At 47.5% G+C, this 25,776-nt stretch overlaps 1 protein-coding gene across 2 annotated transcripts in view; it reads right to left on the bottom strand.

The window, feature by feature from the left end:
* XXYLT1 (xyloside xylosyltransferase 1) overlaps nucleotides 1-25,776 on the bottom strand; it is a 238,395-nt gene that overhangs the window by 189,809 nt on the left and 22,810 nt on the right. For both annotated transcript variants that reach the window (XM_049879870.1, XM_049879878.1), the window contains exon 2: nucleotides 8,854-9,001. In XM_049879870.1, the coding sequence (XP_049735827.1) occupies nucleotides 8,854-9,001 (148 nt within the window). The remainder of the gene's footprint in view (nucleotides 1-8,853; nucleotides 9,002-25,776) is intronic.

Below are 25,776 nucleotides of genomic sequence, written 5' to 3'. Positions count from 1 at the left end.
TTTATCCCGTGGGGCCACTGAGTGGGTTTGAACTGCCAGCCTTTTGATTAGCAACCAAGAGCTTAACCACTGCACCACCAGGGCTCCTTTGGAAATAGGGTCAGTTAACACAAGGTGATCATGGAATAGGGTGCGCCCTAATCCAATCTGTTAGTGTTGGGAAAGACTATCAAATATACCATGGACTGCAAGAACGAACAAATCAGTCTTGAAGGAAGTACAGCCAGAATGCTACTTAGAAGCGAGGATGGACACATCATCAGGAGGGACCAATCACTGAAGAAAGATATTAATGCTTGTTAAAGTAGAGGGTCAATAAAAAAGAGGGAGACCCTTGGTGAGATGGATTGACACAGTAGCTGCAACAATGACCCCAAACATAGCAACAATAGTGAGGATGGTGCAGGACCGGGCAAGAATTACTTCTGTGACACATTGGGTCCCTGTGAGTTGGAGCCAACTCGATGGCACCTAATAACAACAACAGCAATCCAATCTGAGTGGTGCCCTTAAAAAAGAGAAAAGGGACTCGGAAAGACAGATAGAATACAGTGTGATGTCTGAGCGATGCTGCAGCTGCAAGCCAAGGAATGCCTGGGGCTACCAGGAGCTGGAGAGACAAGAAAGGCCTTCCCCTAGAAACTTCTGAGGGACCATGGCCCCGCTGGCACACTGAATTCAGACTCTTAGCCTCCAGAACCATGAGGCAATAAATTTCTGTTCTCATAAGCCATCCAGTCTGTGGTACTTTGTCATGGCAGCCCTAGGAGATCAATACAGCCCCTCTATGTCCTTCGGTTGCTTTGTCTGAAAAATGGAGATCATCGTACCTGCTGTCCCTCCTTAGAGGTGGATGTGATCATCCTCTCTATAAAGATGAGGGGTTACAACTAATCAATGTTTCGTCCCCAGATGGGCAGAGGACACCTTCCTCCCCATCTCAGGTGCCCCTCCTCAGCATGCCCTAAAGAGATCCGTCCTGAATGACAGTTCCCACACCCAGGGATGGCCCCACCTGACCGCTCCCAGGCACACGTGGGATGAGGAAAAGTCTAGATGCCAGTTGTGACTGGTACAGGTCACAGTCAGTGACCATGGCCCTCTGATGGCAGCTGCCACAGGAATCCTGATCCCAGGGGTTCTAATTCCACCACCATCAGCTAAGTCACAGCTGAGTCAGCAGTTGGCTACCGCCACTTAAACCCTGTGTAGACACAGGATGAGGTGCAGAACTCGCTCCTTGGCCTGCAGGGAACGAAACCAACAGAAACACAGGGCACCCTGGACACATGTCCATAACAGGCCAGGACCAGAGCCAGGGCAGCTGCCCCACACTCTGCTGAGGCCCAGGGTGCACGGACCACCCCATCTCATATGGAGTTGGTTTTGCCCAAAGCTCATCAGGAAGTCAATCAAATGGAATTTTTTATACCCTCCAGCACAGCATAAACAAGGATAAAAACAGTCAGGTTCCTAGGCTATCTCACAGAAGCCAGGTGGATCCACAAGGTGGCTGCTTTAGCTCTACTGTCCAGGCTTGGATTCCAGGACCCAGAGGTAAAAGTTGCCACATCTAAGAAGGAAAGTACTAGGGGAAAAAAAACAGGAATTTTCTTGACTTTACCAGGATTCAGACCTCATCCAAGCAAGACCTCACCAAGGTCTGAACTGGGCAGTTGGCCTCCCTCCTCCCTGGCTCCAGGGGTTTGTAAAGACGAGCTTGTCCCCAAAAGACCCCAGGAGGGCATCAGGCTGCACGTTACTTTTTTTCCTCCTCCCTTCCAACTTTCCCTCAACCTCATTTATTTATTCAACAAACACGTTACTCATCTTATTCCCTTGCGGCATTGTCTTAGTTATCTAGTGTTGCTGTAACAGAAATACCGTGAGTGGATGGCTTTAACAAACAAATTTATTCTCTCACAGTCTAGGAAGCCAGAAGTCTGAATTCAGGGCACCAACTCCCAGGGAAGGCTTTCTGTCTCTGTCAGTTCTGGGGAAAGGTCCCTGTCATCAATCTTCCCCTGGCCTAGGAGCTTCTCAGCGCAGGGACCCCAGGTCCAAAGGACACACTCTGCTCCCAGCACTACTTTCTTGGTGGTATGAGGTCCCTGAGCTGAGAAGCTCCTAGGCCAGGGGAAGATTGATGACAGGCACATTCCCTAAGAACCCACAGAGGAAGAAAGCCTTCCCCTGGAGCTGGCGCCCTGAATTCAGACATCTAACCTCCTAAACTGTGAAAGAACAAGCTTCTGTTTGTTAAAGCCATCCACTTGTGTCATTTCTGTTATAGCAGCACTAGATAACTAAGTCAGGCATCTATCTCGGTTTAGTGTTCAGAGGAAAACAATCGAATTCATACTAAATTGAAAAGAACTGACAGCCAAGTAGTTACGTGGCAGGAACCATGGAATGCCTATAAAACTCCTTGGTTTTACAGGAGTTCGTTATACTCAAATGGAGCTTTAAGTGGAAGACTGTCAGCTCTGCCCACTCTCATAGCCTCTTTATATCTTGTTTTAAAGCCACAGAGTTTCTAAAAGCTATAGGTCCATAACTGATCCTGTGGCAGCCAGTGTAAAGAATCCTGCAGCCCCTGGGCTCTTACAGAAGGCAGGAGGCTGTGAATAAGCTGGGGGTGACTGTCAGGTCTCACCGGGTACTCAACCTCATCTTCAGTACGTGTACATGCTTGGTGCACATGCATACATACACTCTCTCTCTCTCTGTACGTGTGTGTGTGCGCGTGTGTGTGTGTGTGTGTATGTATGTATGGAAACCCTGGTGGCATAATGGTTAAGTGCTATGGCTGTTAACCAAAAGGTCAGCAGTTCGAATCTACCAGGCAATCCTTGGAAACTCTACGGGGCAGTTCTACTCTGTCCTACAGGGTTGCTATGAGTCGGAATCGACTCGATGGCAGTGGGTTTATGTATACATATATACATATATATATACACATACATACAGAGAGAGAGCAAGCCCTGGTAGCACAGTGGTTAAATGCATGGCTGCTAACTAAAAGGTCACTGGTTCAAACTTACCAGCCACTCCGCAGGAAAAAAAAACGCTTCTATAAAGATTACAGCCTTGGGAACTCTATGGGGCAGTTCTTCTCTGCCCTATAGGGTTGCTGTGAGTTGGGATTCGACTCAACAGCAATGGGTTTGGTTTTGGTTTATATATATATGTATATACTTATGTCATGGATTGAATTGTGTCCCCCTAAAATATGTGTCAACTTGGTTAGGCCATGATTCCCAGTATTGTGTGGTTGGCTTCCATTTTGTGATTTTAATTTTACTTTAAAGAGGATTAGGGTGGGATTGTAACACGCTTACGAGGTTACATCTCTGACCCAATGCAAAGGGAGTTTCCCTGGGGTGTGGCCTGCACCACCTTTTATCCTACAAGAGATAAAAGGAAAGGGAAGCAAGCAGAGCAGTTGGGGACCTCATACCACCAAGAAAGCAGTGCCAGGAGCAGAGCGTGGCCTTTGGACCCAGGGTTCTTGCACGGAGAAGCTTCTAGTCCAGGGGAAGATTGATAAGGGTCTTCTTCCGGAGCCGATACAGAATGCCTTCCCCTGGAGCTGACACCCTAAATTTGGACTTCTAGTCTACTAGACTGAGCAAATAAATTTCTCCAGAGCCGATGCAGAATGCCTTCCCCTGGAGCTGACACCCTGAATTTGGACTTCTAGTCTACTAGACTGAGAAAATAAATTTCTCTTTGCTAAAGCCATCCACTTGTGGTATTTCTGTTATAGCAGCACTAGGTGACTAAGACTACTTATATCTATATATATAACTTTATCAATCTATCTAGATATAACTATATTTATATGACCCGCTGACTGAGGCCAGGGAGTCCACCTCTGGGTCTGCCACAGCCTACCCAGAATGCCCAGTCCAGCCGACACTCAGTAAAGATGTACCAGTTGACTCCGACGTCTCCCCCTGCCAACCATTCAGACACACCAGCTTTCCTAAAGCACAGGTCCCCGTCGAAAACGTCCACAGAGGCCTGTCTCCTGTGTTCAGTGGCGACCCCTCAGCCTGGCATCCAAACCTCCACAGCACACAGCCTCTCACCCGTCTTCTCTCTCTCTGCTCCCCAACACATGCCCTAATGCGTGCATCAAGATAGGCAGCCTGCTATTTCCCAGACACATACCACAACTTTCCCCGACAGCCCGTCTTTGCTCACTGCTCTGTCTAAACTACTCACTACTCCTGTTTCTACACGATGAAACTTTACCCATCTTCAAAGTCCACCTCAAGTATCACCTCCTCCTTGAAGCCTCCCTCCTTCCTGCCAAATGCCTGTGACTCGTCCTCTTTTGAAACCCTCAGCACTGGGAGGCTCTCCCTTGTGGCTTTTATGATGTTGTGCCCTAATGGCTGGACATGTGGACTGTTTCTTACTGCACCCCAGCCGCCCCACCGACATGGACCCATGAAATCAGCAACCTGGCAGAGCATCTCTGAGATGCCCAGAGTGTCCAGCATCGTGCCATGCAAACAACAACGCCTGGCAACAGCTGTCTACTGACAAAGGGTGACCACAGGACAGGAGAGCGTTCCAGGGGTGCGTGTGAGAAGAAAGTCCACAGGGAGCCTCTGGGCAGCCTAAAGCACTGCTGACCATCTGGGCACCTGGCTTCCCTGCCCAGGGAGAATCCCACCGCAACCACAGACCACTCATCGTAGCTCAGCCTCCGGAAGGGAGGCTTATACAATCCTTGCAGCCGTGTGACACACAAGGGGAACTGGCAGTCCCTGGGAGCTGCTCTTCACTCCTTCTAGCTCCAGTTGGGTAAAAATGTTTTCTTTTCCATTGCATAAGGAGCTTCTGATGGCGACAAACCTCACACCATCAACAGGAGGAGATAAAAGGCCTGTGGGTGTGAGTGAGAAGGGAGAGTGGCTGTGTGTCTGTGGAAGGGCACACAGGCAGGCAAGTGTGAGTGACAGGATCAGCCCGCTGGCCACACATGACTTGGCAAACAAGCAGCGGAAAGAAAAACAAGCTCTACCAAAATCAAAGCCAGCACCGTCCACTTGGCAGGGGCCCTTCATTCCTCCCGAGGCACTCACTCTGCAGACGTGGAAGAGCCAGGACAAAACACCCCCAGCCTATCCCAGCCAGGGCTACTGTGGAGGCTGCAGTGAGGGGCCAGGTTTTGTAAGTTCAAGGGGCTGGGCAGGGTTAAGAAACCAGGAATTGGGGTCTGGACATCAGAACGAGCGTGGCTGAGGGACCAGAAACCCGATGGGAGGCCCAGCTCTCCCTGGAGCTCAGAGACATGACATGGTCCAGCTGCTCAGTGCCTCGCTCTCTACTACTGTTTGGTAAGAACAGCCACTTGCCAATGATCTTTAATCTTGTAGCATGTTGCTATGATGCTGAACAGGTTTCAGTTGAGCTTCCAGACTAAGAGAGCCTAGGAAAAAAAGGTCTGGTGACCTACTTCCAAAACCCAGCCCATGAAAGCCCTATGGATCACAACCGTCCAGTCCACAACCGGTCATGGTGATGGCTGGTAGGGCCCAGCGGCATTTCGTTCCACTGTGCATGGGGTCGCCATGAGCTGGGAGCCAACTCAACAGCAGCTAACAACATAATCAAGTGGGACATGGCCATGTGTGACATTAACTGAAAAAGTCATGACACAGTCTTACCTGTAGCATTTCCTTCATTTTTCAGTTGAAATGAAAGTTCCATTTCGTACTTTGTTACCTGATTTTTTTTTTTTAAAACTATGTGTTGGAAAAAGACAAGAAGAAGATACTCAAAGAATTAACAGTGATGTTCATACAGTAATAAAGGAATACCATTTTTTTCTTTCTCTAATATACTTTTTAGATATTCTTTTGTGAATATTACCTTTAAAATAGAAAAAAGTAAATATATTTTAGAAGTAGTTTAGGTGTGGAAGAGTGACCCGTATGCTACGGAAGAAGAAGGGAAGGAGAGGTTTAGACACAGAGAAATAACCTGGATTTCGGAGGCAACCACTAAACGGGGCCTCCTGGCGCAGAACTCAGGAGCTGAGCTTTCAGGGCCAGCCCTCCAGGGTGAGGCCTCAGGCTCATGGCCCAACCACATCCCCATTCTCACTTTCTAGGAGAAAAAAGAACTCCCAGAAAGAAACAAAATAATCAAAATAGCAGGAATGCAGCCATTTCATAAGAACAAAATCATCAATCCAAGCACACAGCAACAGTAAATTCTACAATTAAAAAAAATGAACACAAAAACACACAGCAGTATAAAACGATGACAAACTCAAGACAGCCCTCATGATGCCTGAAAACAAATCGTTCTTCTGAGAATTGTAGGAATTGCAAACTATCTGCCCAGTGGGAACTTTGCAGCACTGCCAAGTATGTGTGGCAGCCAGCGTTCTCAGCAGATCACGTCCCAGGCTCCACAGGACGCTGGAGGATGGCTCACTTGGTATCACAACCATCAGATGTTAGGAACGAGTAATAGCTCCCTTCTTAGGAAGTGGACCTCTGGGAGCACGTAATCGTTTGCCTAAGGAGTCCAAGAAAAGACTTAGTGTCTGCGTCTGCCTGAGGCACATCTACAACAAGTCCTTCCCCACCTCAGGGGACAGCCCCAGCAGAGGGCCGTGGACCACATGTGCAGAGAAACCGATGATCTCATCCACCTCCCGCAAGGACAGCAAACCTCTGGCCAACGCCTCTTCTCTGAGGACATTGCCACACTAAGCAAGGCCAGGCTGCTGGGCAGGGACCATCAGAGGGCCAGAGCGCAGTCTTGGTGTAACTCTTTTCTCTGTCCAGAGAGCTGGAGGAAAGGCATCCTGGGAGCTCCTAACTACTGCCATCTCCCCAATCTCCCGCTGTCCTTTGGCAGGTTCCCTAATACCACGTGGTACTCAAGGCCAATGTGCATACTGGACAAGAACAGTCAGGCCCTTAAATTGCCATCAACTCAACCTCGACTCATGGAGGCCCCATGTGTGTCAGAGTAGAACTGCGCTCCATGGGGTGTTCAATGACTGATTTTTTGAAGTAGATCACTAGCTTTTCTTCTGAGGCACCTCTCAGTAAACTTGAACCACCAGTCTTTTGGTTAGAAGCTGAGAGAGCATGTTAACCATTTGGACCACCCAGGGACCCCAGTCAGGCCCTTAAGGCCATCTCATCGAGTCATTTCAAATTTGTTTAGCTATTGAACCCTGAGACCAAACAGAATCCTGCTCCAAAACCTGACATAGTGAACAGATCAAAATGGGCTGCTAGGAGTCAGCGCAGGAAAGAGAGGTGAGCTAAGAGCAGACTCCGTCTTACCTCAAGTACAGAAACCACCAGGGGGATTCCCACAAGCCTGGATTCCTCAGAATGCACTCTGAAGCCACTCACTGAAGCCAAGACAGGTAAAGTGGCTCACTCAAAGGCACATAAGTGGTCGGTGGCAGAGCTGGTACCAGCACCTACATCTGTCTCCCCTTAGAGTCTAGGAGGGAAGGAACCACACCATCCTAAGTCTGAATGGCCTACAGAATCTGCACTGGGCCTGCCCAGAGAGGTCACATACAGGCCACCTGAGGGGGACAGAAAAAACCACTATTTGGAGAAGTAGGCCTCCAAGTCAGAGACCTGTGTTCGAATCCCAGCTCTGCCACTGAAATGACTGGGAAGCCACTTAACAACTCAGTCAGTTCTCAACTGCAAACTTCTAGGGCTGGTGGGAGCACTGGATGAAGGACAGAGCTCAGCCTGGTTCACTATAAAGAATCATAAAGGCTAGTTCTTCTCCCTACATCCTTTTGGTGAGCTCATCTCCTGTCTCCTTCAGACCCGAGTTCAACAAAGCCCCCTGAACCCTTGCCTTACTACCAGCAGAACATACGGAGGCCTCCAGGGTACAGGGACTTGCCTTGTGGAGACAACGTCCTCACCAAAATGAATGGGTGTGGTTTTTCCCTGTGGAAACCTGACAACCGGAAATGACCATCAACTTCAACTCCTGATTCACCAGGTCACCTCAAACAGTGGTGGCTCCTGATGATTCCTCTTTTCCTTCTGGACTGACGAGCTGGAAGAGGAGGCCTCCACCAGATGGCCTGGCTGTCTCCTGGGTGATCAGTTCCTGCCTGGTCTGGCGACTCCTGGAAACTCAACCAGCCACGGCTCAGGTAGCTGCTCCCAAGACCTGGGGACTCCTCTCCTCACCCCCAATTGTCTCAGTTCAAGGTTCACTGTGGTCAGAAACTGGGCAACATCCAAGGCTCCAGAACCCGTCAAGGGCCATTTAGAAGAGAACCAAGAAGCGTGGGACACCTCATGAATGAAACCTGCCCATCTCCAACACTCCCATACAAGCTGGGCTTCCCACAGCCTGGACAGTCACATCTCTTCTTCCCTGGAGGTACAGGAACCCAAAAAACACTTCTAATTATACATCAGTTTCAAAAGCAAGTCCTACTCAGTCATAATTTGTACTGCTCACACACAGATTTAATACTTTAACATTTGATAAGTACAGGTTCAAATTAGAAAGAATGGGATCACAGATTTGGATAGAGGGATCATCTAGTCCAACCTGCCAGAGGGGTGTGTGCCAGGGACAGAGTCAAGACTGAGCCAGATCCCCTGAGTCCAGGACACCACACTACACAACTCGCTCTGCATCCTGCTGAATGGGCCCCAGGAGCTGCACAGGCCAGGCCCTGCCTGTGACTCTTCGTGCAAGAAGCTCTGCTATGCAAAGCGCTTTGGGGGCTCCCTTATCCTCCCTCTTGTGGTATAGTGGAGCTCTTCTCTCTGACACAGGGCAATGGTAGTGCTGGAGCCAGGGGAGTGAACCCCAGGTTACCTTTGGGCATGATCTGATGCATGGCCACTGAGAGGAAGAAGATGGAGTCACTGTAGTAGGTCCCTGACCCAGCACTGAAATGCTTCTGCATGGCCTCCACGACAGGGAAGAGCTTGTCCGTCAGCACGGCGACATCATGGAAGATGACCTGCAACAGGGCGGGAGAAAGTCACGGAGTGAGAAAATGGTTCTGGCCTGGAACTCTGGACACACCAACACACACCTGAGCCTGTGAAAGGATAAACAAACAGAAGCCTCCAAGGTCCACAGCAGGGGATGAGGGTGGGGGCTCCAACTGAGAGTTATGAAAGTGAGGAGCGGGGAGTCAGAGCAGACAGCACAGAGGCTGACCATGGAAATGGGGACAGGGATGGCGTGTGCATGAGGGGGTGCAGGCACGTGTAGAGGGGTGTCTGGTGGAGGGGCAGTCAGAGGGAGGACAGGGAATGGAAACAGCCCCCAGTCTGCTTTCTGCTCCTGAACCTCAAGCTGGACCATCCTGAAGGCAGCTTTGTGCTCAGTACCTGGAAACCATGTTAAAGTGTCTGGCCCTGAAATTTGGAATCCTTCCACATGTCTGACACTGCTCCGGGAACTGCCGCCTCCAGGTGGCCCATTACCCATTCCACAGGCAGGCCAGGTGGTCCAACTCCACTCCCTTGTCCGAGACTGTGAACAATGAGAGACTCTGGACACTGGAAAATGGAAACTGGACAATGCTTAGTGCCTCAGCAAATTCATTCATTGATTCCATCAGCACGCCTAGGTGTCCCAGACACTTCAGAGGTGCTGTGGGAAGTATAAGAAATAATCAGGCACTGTGGCTTTCCTCAAAGCACTTAGAGTATTGAGATGTCACCAGCCGCTGAGCAGAACTCTGAAGCTTATGAAACACTCTTACAAATATTCACTGATCCCCCTGACAATCTTGGGACTTAAGAGAGGCAGATATCATTATTGTACCTTCCAAATTACAAATGAGAAAACAGATGCTCAGAGAAGTTAACCTGTTCCCGTCTAGTCAATTCCAACACATAGCAACCCTATAGGACAGGGAGGAACTATTCCATAGGGTTTCCGAGGAGCAGTTGGTGGATTCGAACTACCAGCCTTTTGGTTAGCAGCCAACCTCTTAACCACTGTGCCACCAGGGCTCCAAAGAGTTTACACCTGTGCAAAGTCAGGTAGCTAATAAGTGGCAGAGCCTGAACTTGAACCCTGGTCTTCAGATTCCAAGACCCAAGTTCTTTCTACTGTAAGTGCATCCAAGTTCCTTACCAGCAGCCCTGAAGGAAGAAGACATCAGAGCAGACCAGTGATTAGAGTTGACAAGACTGCTAATAGGACCCTAATTAGCTGGTTTTCATCGTCAGGCATTCCCCAGAAGATTACAAGCCCATCACACATGCAGCCCCAGCCTCATAAGGTATACCAAATTACCATGCATTCTGCTCACATATGCCTTGCAAGTTTTCTCTGTTGCCACATGTCCCCCCACTCCAAACATCTAGAACACCCTGCTACACAAGAGAGGCTTTCCATAAATGTGGTCCAAATCAGAAGCCTGGGTATCTGTTCCTCCTTCTCCTTCACAATTGATGAGAGTCCTGCTGAGGACCCCCTTTAAACTCCCCCTTCCCTGGTAGTTAAAGGGGCAGGACGAGCCCATGAGGCTGCCAACTGCTGCAGCTTCTGCCCAGCTCACCCACCTCAAGTGCAACCTCTGCCAACTCCCAAGCCAAGACCTACCTGGACAGGATGCTAACAGGGAAGGAAGGTGACTCCACGTGAACCCCCCAGGTGGTTTGTTTATGCTGTCAGTGGCCCAATAGTTGAAAAAACAGACGTGGCAGTGCCCAAGAAGCTCTAAAACAGGGAGGTTCTGTCTGACCATTTATCCTCCACTCTTTCCTTTCCCCCTGCCCAGGTTCCTTCATGTCCCCATCTACAGTGTCAATCCCCCAGCCTGCATTTATTTCCCTGCAACTCCAGAACCTTCTGCCATCAGATGGCTAGAAAAATCACCTGGAATGGTGGTAAACCAACCTACCTGCTCTTTCCTACTTTTGGTTCTACTTTGGGCCAGAAAGCCATTTTTCCCCCCCAATTTACTTGTTTGCTTTTTCCTTAGGTCTACTTAAATTTCTACACCACTACTAAACTTAGAAAAACTTTTATTCCACCTTGTAGTTCTTGTTGTTAGATGCTGTCGAGTCAGTTCTCACTCATAGCGACCATATACAACAGAATGAAACACTGCCCAGTCCTGCACCATCTTCATAATCATTGTTATGCTTAAGCCCATTGTTGCAGCCACTGTGTCAATCCACCTCGTCATGAGTCTTCCTCTTTTTCGCATGATGTCTTTCTCCAGGGACTGGTTCTTCCTGATAACATATCCGAAGTTTGTGAGATGAGGTCTTGCCATCCTTGCTTCTAGAGAGAATTCTGGCTGTACTTCTTCCAGGATATATTTGTTCATTCTTATGGCAGTCTATGGTATATTCAATATTCTTTGTCAACACCATAATTCAAAGACGTCAATTCTTCTTCAGTCTTCCCTATTCATTGTCCAGCTTTTGCATGCATATGAGGCGACTGAAAATACCATGGCTTGGGTCAGTCACACCTTAGTCCTCAAAGTGACATATTTGCTTTTTAACACTTGAGAGAGGTCTTTTGCAGCAGATTTGTCCAATGCAATACGTCGTTTGATTTCTTGGCCACTGCTTCCACGGGCTTTGATTGTTGGTCCAAGTAAAATGAAATCCTTGACAACTTCAATCTTTCCTCCATTTATCATGATGTTGCTTATTGGTCCAGTTGTGAGGACTTTTGTTTTCTTTATGTTGAGGAACAATCCATATTGAAGTCTTTGATCTTCATTAGTAAGTGCTTCAAGTCCTCTTCACTTTCAGCAGGCAAGGTGTGTCATCTGCATAACACAGGTTTTATTCCACTTTAATCCTCATCATTCCCTAACTTGTTCTATGTAACTCTTTGAGTCCTTCATCTCCTTATAAAACTAAAACCCAAACCAGTTGCCATTGAGTCGATTCCAATTCACAGCGACTCCATATGTTTCAGAGTAGAACTGTGCTCCATAGGGTTTTCAATGGGCTGTGACCTTTTTGGAAGCAGGCTGTCAGGCCTTTCTTCTGAGGTACCTCTGGGTGGATTTGAGCCCCAACTTTTCAGTTAGTAGCCATATGCTTAGCCATTTGTGCTACCCAGGGGCTCCCATCTCCTTAAAAAAGCCTTTTAAAATTTTATTGCCATTTCTCTTCTAATGTACTTTTCTCCTTAACCTTTTCCTGACTGCTTTTTTTTTTTACTTTGACTTTTTTTCTTTTTTGTGCCCTCTTAACCTGAGATGAGGAATTCAGACCAGTTCCGGCTATTTCGCAACACAAACACCAAATTATGTCTTTCCCCTCCTACACGTCTTTCACTCTCCATCCCTCTTGCCTCTGCTTCTGTGCAACCTGTGACTTTCTGGATGCATGCGCATCGTCAGCCCTGGCAGGCTTCCCTACCTCTAGCCTCCCGCACCCTTCAACCCCCGCTCCACACCAGCACCCATGGTGCCTCTCAAATACACAAACCCATCTCTTTCTCTCCTTGGCTTCATAACCTCCAATGGTTCCTCAGCACCCTCGGCTGCAGTCCACACTCCCTAGCAGGACTTACAGACCCTGCACTAGTGCCTCTGGCTATCTCTCCTGCCCTCCTCTTGTGCTGGGGCAGGACTTAACCAGGCAGCCCTCCCCTCACTGCAGGCCACACCTTGATGTTCCAGGTCCTCCTGTATTTGGGGCTGTTCTCCCCACTCTCTGGAACTCCCTCTCCCATCTCTATCCACCCCCACTCCGAGCCCCATCTGCTTGGTAAACTCCTGTTCAGTCTTCCAATCTTGCTAAGACGCCCCCACCCCCCCACTTTCCCACAGCCTCTTCTGCGCCCTGTACCACACAGAGGCTTCACCTACCCTGACTCAGGGTAGTCAGTCAGGTCTTTGCTTCTGTATCCGCCGAGTGGGGAGCTGCTGAGGCCAGAAGCTGTGACTCCCCATCCCTGAGCCCAGCACCTAACCACGCGACAGGCCATCAATATAAGTTTGCTAAACTAAGTGAACTAGAATTTGGGCAAGTTACTAAACTTCTCTGAGCCTCAGTCTCTTCATGTGTAATACAGGAATGATAATACCTGCCTCCTGCGGCTGCTGTGAGGACTGTCTGGGATAAACATGGAAACCACCTGCAGTTATTCCTGTTAGCATCCTGCACCCTTTCCTCTCCTTGGACCCCTGAATCCCCTCTCCTCACAGGCCAGCCTTCACTCAGAAGCCAGCCTTTCCCTCTGAGCCTCCTTATACCTCCAAACCACAACTGGAAGCTGGAATCTGACAAGAAGCTGGGAGCTGAGAGAGGGTTCTCACAGAAATGGCAGCCTCTGTATTCACTGAAGAAGAAAAAGAATGGATATGAACAAACACACACACACAGAGCAGGGCCTGCCACATCCGAGCTAGAGGTGGTAAAGAGAAATCAGCAGCCAGCTTATTCCCTCACCCTGCCTCGCTGGAAGCTTCACAGGAGACAATTAACAATTACATCCCATCAGCATTAATAGATTTATTAGAGCAAACTGTACTCAGAAGATCGTTCCAAATGCTGTACGGTGAAGCCTACTCAAATTAATATTTCATATAATAAATCTACTTATAGGTAAATTAATATGCACCATGGAATATACTTTATGCAGCAAGAAGCAAAGCACAGATACTGCAAGGGTGAATCAAAACCTGCATGTCACCCATGCCAAAGACAGGTTTGTAGGCCATGAGCACCCTTAGGGCAGGGCCAGAGTCTGGCACACTCAGAAGTCCCCAGCCCAGTCCAGGGTCTGGTGCCTGGCAGGGGGCAGAGAGGCAAGAATGCTGGAGGCTGAGAAAAAGAGGAGGATGGGGACAGAAAATGTCACGGCCCTGTCCTTTCCTTCTCCCTTCCAAATCCCCTATTGTAAGAGCTACCGGAAGCTTCACATGTGATGGTTAAGATTGTGTGTCAGCACGGCCGGGCCGTGTTTCTCAGTGTTTATATGTGATCACTCCCATGATTGAATCTGCTGCGAGTAGCCAAACAGCTGAAAGGGATTTTACTTGAAGGTGTAGCCTACATCCAAATATAAGCAGATATTCTGGCGTTTTTGCTCCTTCTGGATCCTGCGGCTGCCTCCTGTTCGTCTGACCTCCAGCTCGTGGGACTTGAGCTTCTTTGCAGGCACTGGCATTGGTCGGTCTTCACAGCCTGAGAGTGGGAGCCCGGCTCTCCGACCTACCAATCTTGGGTTCTCCAGCCCCTGTGGCTACATGAACCAAGAGAAGCCTCTATCCTGAACCACAGACTTGGGATGTTCCAGCCTCTACAATTGCATGAGCCGTTTCCTCAATATAAATCTCTCTATATACATTTATACACTTCACTGGCTTTGCTGCTCTAGAGAACCCAGCCTATGACACCACATAACCTAGAAAATCAGGAATGTGAGGTGACCCCCATATTCCTGGCAATTGGACAATGAGCAAATCTGAAACAATGGTTTGTGCCAACTTGAATATGTCATTTTCAGGGATGTAGTAGTCAAATAACTATCCGTAAGGATAATTAATGAATTTATAGTCACATATTTAAATTTTTTTAAAGAGTATTAATCATAACATACTATTTGTCCCACTCCCTACATGAAAGCCTTTATAAGCTCTTTATCAGGGTTGAGTCAGCCTGAGCACATCGTCCGCACCATCCATGTACCATGCTTTTGATACGGCTCTTGTGAACTCACGGAGGATGCTGTCATTGGAAATGTTACCCCAAGCCACAAGAACCCATTTCATATCATTAAGGTACTTGGTTACGTATATTTGTAACCATTTACAATCTTCTTTTTATTAGTGATCTTTAAAAGGCTTGTATATAAAAATATTCCATACTTAGGAGGTCAGACTCCCACCAGGAGTAATAACTAAATCCGTGTTGAGTTTCTTTGTTTCCTTTTATTATTGATTAATTCTGTCAGGTGACTTCCAAAGCACCCAAACTCAATAGTGACCAAAGTTGTTGTTGCAGGCTAAGGGGTCCTTAAACAGTACTATTTTTTCAAAATAAAGTATTTAAGTAATTGAGAGAGTGCTATGTAACATAAGAGACTTTGGAAAGACTCAGCCCTTTTGAAAGGCCCAGTTTCTTGGGGAAGAAGGGAGCTTGCCTCATATTCCACTGTACCCAGCACATTCTCAACACTTCAGATGCAGGGAGGCCAAAGCAATCAGTAATGGCAGAGCCGGGTGTCAGCCAGGAGCAGGCATCTTTCCAGCCGGCCCCACGCTCACCAGCACAGACAGGCTTGAAGAGCCAGGCCACTGTTCCTCTAGACATCCACTGGGGACTAAAGGCCATGCCAAGCCCTTAGCTCAATACCAATTTGGTGGAGAACATCCATTTATCACTTGGCATTTCCCACTGGGAGGCAGACCATGGCCATGATTTTGGAGCCAAGAAGGGAGGTGGCGAGGGCTGGCCCTGAGCACAGGGAGGTGCTAGGTTTCCAAGAAACACCAAGGCCTGCTTGCATATCAGGAGTCCTCCAGCCTCAGCCAGCAACGCGCAGGATGGCTGAGGACAAGGACCAGCCAACGTTCCCGCCCCATGCTCGGCTACTGACTGTCCCTAAAAGAGTTGTTGGAGGGAAGAGTGGCAGCACAAGGCCCTGGGAAACCAACCCGGATCTTACATTGCTGGAGTACCCCACTAAATGCTAGAATCAATGTACCGCAAACCAACCAACCAACCCATTGCCGTCAAGTTGATTCCAACTCATAGCGACCCTATTCTGCAGGAACAGCGAATAGGCTCCAACTTGCCCTGAGGGTCTGCCCAGAGAACTAGGGAGGAAGATTCTAAAGCAACCCATGGGTTCAGCAGGGAAGTGTGCCATCACTGGCAATGCCTACTAGTAAGTCTGTAAGTGCAACCTCCCATGTGTGCATCACCCCAGCTCTGTGGTCATCCAGTTTCAGCTGGAATCCCTCCAGGGATGGGGAGTCAGTGCCCCCTGAGACACAAGAGGCAGAGTGGCACATTATTAGAAGCACAGACATTGATGGGGGTGGAGAGTTCTGCGTTCAGATGTTAGCTCTACCACTTAGTCACCTGGCAACATACTTAGTCTCTAAATACAGTTTCCTCCTCTATAAAATGGGAAAGAATCATGGTGTCTGTCTCACAGAGAATGCAGCAGGAGCTCAGTAAAGGAGAGTTGACAGTATTATCATGCCATCCAATACAGTTAGGATGACTTCCTGATACAAGAACTCTTAAATTTGAGAAGATAACACACTTTATAATCATCAGTCCTAACTAAGATGCTGTACGGCGATCATCAGAGCTGCTGGCTCTGCAATGTTCTGGCTACGGTGGAAGGTGGTTCCCAATCCTCCCCCTGGTACTCAACCCAAACCCCAGATCCCACCTCTGCTATGACTGCCCAGTGCCCAACAAGGTTCCTTCACTCTCTTCATACTTAGCAGACAGTAAGTATTTGCAAACCATGCTCCTTAAGTAATTAAAACAATTCAAGCCCTTGGGTCGATTAAACATAAGTCCTGGGATTTTGTTGATAACCCCTTCCAACTCAGAGCTTAGAAAACTTCAGCTACTGGGAAACCTCACACATTTTAAATTGAAGAGGCCTTAATGCATCGGAAAAAGTCACTGAGTAGGAATATCTGCCATCAAAATTGGAAATAACATCCCTTTTTCTTCAGCCTGGTGTCGGCAAAGAATATTGAACATACGGTGGGCTGCCAGAAGAACAAACAAATCGGTCTTAAAAGAAATACAATACAAATGTTCCTTAGAAGCTCCTTGGGCACATCGTTAGGAAAGATCAATCGCTCGTAAAATATATCATGTTTGGTGAAGTAGAGGGCCAGTGAAAACAAGAGAAAGCCTCCATGAGAAGGACTGACACAGCAGATGCAACAATGGATTCGAAGATACCAACAATCATGAAGATGGCACAGGATTGGGCAACGTTTTGTTCTGTTATACGTGAGGGCACCATGAGTCAGAGTTGACTCAACAGCAGCTAACGACAAGGACAACCTCCAGACTGGTAGGCCACTAGGGGAGAAATGAGGAGGAGACGCCTCTTTGAGTTCAAGTAGCAGGGCAGATCTTCCAGAGAGCTAACAAGTACTTGGCACGTTCCCGAAGACGTTCTTCACAGTTTGTGGAGCAGAGACAGGTCCCCATTACCCCCCAGCCTACAGCATTCCTCAGGACAGAATAATTTGCTCTGAGGGCTGCAGGTAGGGACAGAGCAGGTGGCCCCACAAACGTAGGCCGCTTGATTGAGATCAGCTCTCCTCTGCGAGGCTGGCCAGCTCCCACAAACACATTTCGAATCTGAGTAAGATTAGTAATCAGCTCCAACCAACAGGGGTTGGAGGAAAACTGGTTTCCTGGAACACAACTTGTTTTCTCATTGGCCCGCACTATGAATGTAAAGGTACATTCCCATATAGGGGAGAAATCTACCCAAAGATTGTCAATTCCATAAACATGCCTAACACTTTTACACTACAGGGCCTTTGCACTACCTGTTCCCTCTGGCCCAGAATGCTGTCAATGCTCTCCCCCAGAATATCCATGTGCCTGGGTCTCCTAATCACTCAGATGTCAGTTCAAATGGTCCCTCCTCAGTAAGACCGTCCATGATCAAAAATGTAGCTACCACTTGCCTCCACCCGCCCACCCCCAACATACACAGCCAGTCCTGGCTATTCTATTACCAGGTTTATTTTCTCCATTACAATAATCACCACCTAACATGTTGTATTTTTAAGTGTTTAGCCATTTACTGTTTGTCTCTGCCCAGCCCCCATCAGCCTGTAAGGCACCATGAAGGCAGGGGCCTTGTTTGTCTCCGTCACAGCTACATATCCAGCTCTCAGCAAAATGTTACACACGTACTGGAGGGTCAGCAAATGCTTATTGCATGAATGAATGAATGAACAAATGGGCAAAGATAAACTCACAGAGAAGAAGGCAAAGATAAAGTCACCTGCTCCAGTACACAAAGTAATGGCCCTGCAGAACCTGCTCCTGGGAGTACCTGAAAATACCACTCCCTCCTAAGCCGAGGACCTCCCCTTGGGTGTGTCACATGCTTCTCCATCTCCATCCTGGCCCTTAACCAAAGGACAGGAATTTCTTCCACATGAGACTTACTCTAAACCTTCAGGAACATGGGCCTTCTTTTCACTTCTAACCTACTGGTTAAAATGTCCACTAGAGCTCGGCTGCAATACCTCACTTTGTCAGTAGGAGCTGCTGTCTAATAAATTTTGTATCCAATCTGCAGGCTGCTTCAGAACAAACTATGCTCTGTTTTTTAATTTAATGTCTGAAATTATATTAAAGGTGTTTCCTTAAATGAAGTTTTCCTGGACTAGGGACAGATGGCCAATTAATAGGTAGACCAACAGAGCTAGTGATTTTTTTTTTTTTTTAAATCACTATCAAGTCCTAAATATATCATCAGTTATTAGGGGCTGTATGTTGCTTCCTGTTATGGATTGAATTGTGTCCCCCCAAAACCATGTGTTGTAAATCCTACCCACTATTCCTGTGGTTATAATCCCATTTGGGAAAGAGTTTTCTTTGTTATGTTAATGAGACAGTATTAGTATAGCGTGTGTTTTAATTCAATTTCCTTTGAGATATAAGCCTTCCCCTAGAACTGGAATCCTGAATTCAGAATTGTAGCCTTCTAAACTATAAGAAAATAAATTTTTGTTTGTTAAAGCCACTCACTTGTGGGATTTCTGTTATAGCAGCACTAGATAACAAGATACACCTCCCCCTCCAATAACTTTTCAACTCACTTTGAAAACAAAGATCTCCCAGGGTAAGTAAAAACTGCTCTAGCTTTGTTAGTTTTAAATGGAAAAATTAAAAATTATATTTCATGCACAATATTTACAAGAAAGGAAAACAACGAATCCACAGGTTGGGTCCCTCCTAATGTGCCTTTTATCACATCTGCAAGATGTCCTAGATACAATTTAATTTTGTCCAGCAGTAGTCCACAAGTAGCTGAAAAGGAAAAAAAGAAGCTGGCCCATCTAATTTCCAAAGTAATTTCCAATACCCATGCTCATGACCCACTTTACTAACAGTTCAAAAGCTACAGCCCCTCCCTTCACCTCACTGCAGGGTGTCTGACCATTACAAAACACCACGTAGGGCTCCTTCCCTACCTCATCTCCACCTCACCACTTCCCACACCATCAGCATTTCCAGATAACCAGTCCTGCAATTAATGTGCTGAAGGCTCTGCCAGATTCTCAACGCTTTAGCAGAGATGGGCTGTTTCCCAGTTCTCCAAGGCCTTGACATGACCAGGGTGGGCCAAAGAGGAAATCTAACACAAGCAAGTTAGAAGAGGCGGCTGTGGAAAAGGCTCAGTGGGTGGCAGATTACTGAGGGCTGAACAATGCCAACAGTATCTTGTGTTACCAGCAGGGTAGTTTCAGACTGAAACTTCTCCAATTTCAGTGTGCACAAAAAAAAAAAAAAAAAAAAAATCCTTTGCCATCAAGTCAATTCCGGCTCATAGCGACTCTATAGGACACAGTAGAACTGACCCATAGGATTTCCAAGAAGCAGCTGGTGGATTCAAACTGCCGACCTTTTGGTTAGCAGCCGAGCTCTTAACCACTGCACCGCCAGGGCTCCTCAGTGTGCACAGGCCTTGTATAAAATGCAGAAGCCTGGGCCTTGATCCCAGGTATTCTGATTCCATAGGTCTAGGGTGAGACACAAGAATCTTCATTTAAAAGCCATCCAAGTGACTCTGCTGCTGGTAGTCCTCAGACACTTGGAGCACGGAGGTGATGGGAGACCCTACTCTACTCAAAGCCAGCCAGACTGCCTCAGGGTACTGGTTGGTTTCAGCTCTCAAAATTACACTGCAGGGAGGCTATGAACGAACTCAAGCAAATCCAAAGAAGACCAAGGTCGCAAAGAGTTCAGGAACCCATTTCGTCTGAGGGGCAGCTGAAGGGAGCAACGGGGAGGGGAAGGAGAAGGAGAACAGGGAGATTGTTACACAATCTCACACACTTGCCAATTCATTCTCTTCAGCTTTGCCATGTTTCCACCATGTTTTATGTCCTTGCCTATAATGGGAATAGGGTAAATGGCACAGATTAACCTTCCTCCCGCTTTCAAAACCTCAATTCTCTGTTGACGCAGGAATCCCCAACAAACAATCAAGAATCAATCCCAAGAAAGACAAAACCATCATAATCGGAGGACAGAAGACCCCAGGTTAAGCAACCAGACCCAGCACTCTCTCTGTGCTCACCGTGACCAGACCAACTCTTCTTATCCCTCGCCCTATTCTTCTCCTTGCCCTCCACACCTCCAGTGGTAAGCAGGTCACTCGCAAGTAGATAATGGGATGGAGATTTTGTTAGCTCAGCAATGTAGAACAGCAATGTATAGTGTGCGTGTATGAGAATAGGGTCACTATGAGTCAGAACTGACTTGACGGCAAAGGGTTTGGTTTGGTTTTTTGGTATAAGAATAAGCAAGAAAAAGGTTGGTCTGCCTTGTAGGTACTCCACTCTGTAGACCCTCACCACCTGGGTCTTCTCAAATGAATTTCCAAAATGATTACCAAGAATATGGTAAATGTCTAGGATAGGGCTATGTCCTTGGAGGATGAGGAAGTCAGAGAAAAGACAAAGACGAACGACAAGTGAAGAGGAATAAAGAGAGGCAGAAGGGTAGGTCCCAGACACTGCTCCAAGGCTAACTATGAATGAACTACAAAGCAATTACAAAGGAAAAGGGGTGGGGATGTCTGTGCTATCTTCTGGGCACTGTACATGTTTGTGACCAGCTAACAGTACATTAGGTTGTGGCCACATGCCGTTTCAGACATTCTTGACCTAGCTGAGAGGTTCTATAAGCATAAAGCTGTAAGATGTCCATACAACATCCTACAGGCCCACGGTCAAGGGGGCCAGCGAATGGGAAACTGCTCGCCAGCATCACCTTACCATTCACACCTGCTGCTCTAGCCTCTGGGTCCTAAGTCCCATCTCTCAACACTGAGCCCACCCACTGCCACTGAGTCGATTCCAACTCATCATTTTTAAAAACGAATGCACTGAGTCACTTCCTATCTTCTTTTTTCAGCACACACTAAAGAATACTTTCAGTGGTCTAATTTTAAAACCAATAAACCTTACATAATGGGTAGGATCATTCCTTAATGTACTCCTTTTTTAAATTATGAGGTTTGGGTTTTTACATTTAGTACTAATTTTTCTGACAATACAAGCCAGTGTTCTATAAAGTAACATTTTCCACCACCTCTCCCCCCCCAAAAAAGATGGGGCAAGTCATGAGAAAGACAGAAAGCAGGAGAAGGAAAAGAGATGGAAGAAGAGAAGGAGAACTACAGTACTAGGGATTTATTGTGAAATCTTAATTAGGGTAAACTATAATATTCTACCTGCTCACCAAGAGCTCCAGTGGTCATAGGTCTGCCAGATTGTCATCAGATCTTCAGCAGATTCCTTGATTTGTAGTTTTCAGGTGGTAATCATCCCATGACCTACAACCTCCCAAAGACCACCACAGTTTTACCAGTACCAAACCAAACCAAATTCATTGCAGTAGAGTCGATTTCGACTCATAGCGACCCTACAGGGCAGAGTAGAACTGCTCCATAGAATTTTCAAGGAATGCCTGATGGATTCGAACTGCCAACCTTTTGGTTAGCAGCTGTAGCTCTTAAAGACTACACCACCAGGGTTTCCGTTTTACCAGTTGTGACATCCAAAGGGATGCACTTAGTCACCTTCCTGCTTCAACTGGGCAGGCAGGAAGGTAGCCTCAGACAGGGGGTTTTACCTGCCCCAGGGGCCCACACTCTCCCTTGCCCCTAGGTACCACCTCTCCTGGAGGCCTGGCTATCTTGGAGCCAGAGCTGAGGCTCATTCACACTTTCCAACCCCCTCCTGATTCTCTGGGATGGGGACACAGCTGGAGCCCAAGCAGGGGTCCATGGCTCCCAGAGAGCCCCACTGAACTGTCAGGTTCCAAGAAAATCTCAGTCACTTCCCAGAGGTTGCCCACTCTCCTGGATTCATGAAACTCCCTCACCCAATGCTCCCCAAGGTGTGGTATAAAAGGAAATTTTATTTTAATACTTATGGATTTATTTTGATGTGTAGAATACTAGAAAAACTAGTAATAGCACTTCAGGACTATGATTTCACAGACATCACCTAAGGTGAGGCTAAAGAAAAAAGGTAAGGGAAAAAAGGGTGAGTCAATTTAAAATATATATTAAGTAAGTAATACTGTAGGTGGTTCTAGGGTATTAGCAAAAGCTGCAAGGCAACACTCAAATGCCCTAACTTGGAGAGACACTGGTCCTGTCCACCCCCTTCCTTTGGGGGGGATTAAATGCCAAGCACAGCACCTGGCAACCGGGAGGTGTTCAACCGACCAGCAGCCCCTTCCTTCCCCTGCCTCTTCCCCAAGGTCACACAAGCTGACAAAGTCAGAACCAAAGCTCCTACCTCCTCCACTAACGTCTCTTCACTAAATCATTTCCTGGAACATCACGCTAAGACCGTCCACCACCTGAAGATATTCATAACGTGGCACTCATCTAAGCAGTACACACTAGGCACATGTGACGTACATGCGAGGAACACATGAGGCATACGGCTCACACACACCTGCTGGCGGGTGTGGGCACAAGGAAATGAAGTGTGCCAGGCGGCAACGCAGACAAGCATGAGCTCAGTCCTCGCTGTGACCGTGCCCTTCATAAAGCAGGCAGCAGAAATGGAGAGGGGAAGTCACCTGTCCAAGGTGACTTAGAGAAAGGCCGAAGCCCAGATTTGAGCCCCGGCCTTTTTGACTCCAGAACAGGAATCGCCTCTCAGAGTTACCCTCACTTTACCTTTTTCTTATTTTACCCCCTCACCAAGGGGTAGAGCCCACCCTGAGTGTACACTACAAACCCAAACTTGTCAAAAGAGGTAAACATGTTGTTTATAGCCCTCCTGATGCCACCTACTTCAGGTCCATGCTGAAATAAAATCTAGTGTAGAAAAGATCGTTGGCATTCCCTTAACCTAATAATGGCCCTTTTCCTGGATGGAATCTGTTGGCTTCTCACCACCTCCACTGCCTCACCTCAGCATCCTCTCTCCCCTGGTCCAGGACAACGGCCACCTAACCAGCCTCCCTTCATTCTATCCTTCACGCAGCAGCCAGAGGATCTGTCTGTACTCAAAACCCCAAAACGGCCTTTCCTCTCCCACAGAGTCTAAGCCAGAGTCCTTACTCTCCCCTGGAGGCTTAAAGGTCTGCCCTCCTCCCCCTCACCTCTGGGACCTCCTTCCCCTCTCCCTAGACTACTAGGCTGCAGGCCTCCTGGTGCTTCTCAAACACACCAGGCCCACTCCGCCCCAGCCTCTGCAGGCTGTCCCTGCTGCCCCGGATGCTCTTCCCCCAACGCTGCCTGAACAGCTCCTTCACTCATTCAGGTCTTTGCTCAACTCTCACTTTCTCAATGAAGGCTTCCCTGCTCACCTAATTAAAAATGCAACCACTCCTACCCTCCGTCTTCTTCTGTTGCTAACATATGCTATAATTCCCTCACCTTCTAACATACACCATAATTCCCTCACCTTCTAACATACGACATAATTCCCTCACCTTCTAACATACGACATAATTCCCTCACCTTCTAACGTACGATGTAATCCCCTCTCCTTCTAACATACGCTATAATTCCCTCACCTTCTAACTTTTATTTTTTTACAACATATGGCATAATTCCCTCACCTTCTCACATACAATGTAATTCCCTCACCTTCTAACATATGATATAATTTCCTCATGTGCTTATCATTGGACAACAAAGAAATGAAATGAAACCTAACCCTATTTGAGTCACCACTTGACAGTGTCCCAGGCAGCAAGTAGACAAATATTAGTTCATTTAATCTTTTTCCGCTAAAGCGTAAGCTCCACAAAGAGATATTTTTACCTGTCCAAGTTTCTGGGATAGAGCCCGGCACTTACGAGGCACATAAGTATTTTTTTTTTTTTTTTAAGTATTGCCATCAAGTCAATTCTGACTCATGATGACCCATGTGTGTTAGAGTAGAACTGTGCTCCATAGAGCTTTCAGTGGTTGATTTTTTTTTTTTTTGCAGGCCTGTCTTCCAAGGCACCTCTGAATGGACTCAAACCTCTAACCTTTCAGTTAGCAACTGAGTGCATTAACAGATTGCCTCACCCAGGGACTCCAGATGGGGTTACCCGTTGCCAGAGTTGATTTTGACCCATAACAACCCTATACAACAGAGTAGAACTGCCCCATATGGTTTCTGAGGCTGTAATCTTAACGGAAGCAGACTGCCACATCTTTCTCCTGTGGAGCAGCAGGTAGATTCCAATCACAGACCTTTCAGACAGCAACGGAGCACTTAACCACCATTCCACCAGGTTTCCTTGGTGGGGTTACATGGGCCTTAAAATGCTCATCTCAAAGAAAGCAGTGCTCCTGTGCCTGTGGCTTTTGCAAGAGCCCCACTCTGTGATCATGGGGCCAGCAGTGGCCTTTGCTCTTCCACATGGAAGGTAACTAGAAAGGAAGGAAAACGATTCCCTCCATCAGCACAGAACAACAGCTGCCAAGCCCTCGGGATCTGGGCAAGTTCCCTGAAGCTCCATGAAAGCTCAGACCATTTAACTGAAGGGATGCTCTGTGAAGCTGCTGGTTTAATGCCTGCGGGAGACAGCCAGGTCACAGAGGAGGTAGGGCCCTCCAACCCACTAGCCTCCAAGCCTCACACCTAGCAGTTCATGACTAGGAAGGTAGAGACCACTTTGCTAATGACAAAAACCAAAGTGGGTGAGCAACGCTGAGAGCCAAGAGACCATACAACCCCTTCATGCTTCCAACAGGGAGGCTGGGGTCCAGCAAGGGGGAAGGCTCTACCCAGGTTACACAGCAAGTTGGTGGAGGAGCGAGGCCCTGAGCCAGGTCCCTGGTGCCTTCTCACCAGCACCGTGGTGCCAACAATGGGAGCGAGGCAAGGACAGGTCAGTGTGAACTGCGGCTGAGGGCAGGTCCTCAAAGTTAAGTCAAGACTTTGGTGACCTTTCATTGATTTATCTATGAGGGTTCAAATGGACAACAGCATCTCAAAAGGTTCCATAAGAAGCTTAGGAGGCACTGAGTTTATGTTGCTGGTGGTGGAATAATTTAGAAAACGATAGCAAGATGGTTACACGACTTGAAGAATGTAAACAATGCCACTGAACTGTACATGTAGAACTTGTTGAAATGGTGTATCTTTTGCTGTGTATATTTTCACAAACAATAATAATAAAATTTAAAAATAAATAAAAATGAAGTAAGGAGAAAATAAAGACTTGAGTAAAAGGCTACTCCACCTTCAGCTGGTGGCACCGCTTCTCTGCCCTCATCTACCAAACCAAAACCAAACCCAGTGCTGTAGAGTCGATTCCAACTCATAACGACCCTACAGGAGAGAGTAGAACTGCTCCATAGAGTTTTCAAGGAGCACCTGGTGGATTCGAACTGCCGACCCTTTGGTTAGCAGCTGTAGCACTTAACCACTACACCACCAGAGTTTCTGCCCTCATCTATAGAGAGTTTAAAAACTCTAGGAAAGATTGGCCCAAGCCTCTACACAACTAGAAATCTGGGGGTATAGCTAAGAAGCACCTGCCCTCAGGTTCCTACCTCTTATCACAAAGGCAGCACAACCCACACCAAGAAAGAGAGTCC

The sequence above is a fragment of the Elephas maximus genome, chromosome 1 (genome assembly GCF_024166365.1).
Source record: "Elephas maximus indicus isolate mEleMax1 chromosome 1, mEleMax1 primary haplotype, whole genome shotgun sequence".
Lineage (NCBI taxonomy): Eukaryota > Metazoa > Chordata > Mammalia > Proboscidea > Elephantidae > Elephas > Elephas maximus.
Note: the sequence above shows the minus strand (reverse complement) of the source record. Positions and strands in the feature narration are given on the sequence as shown.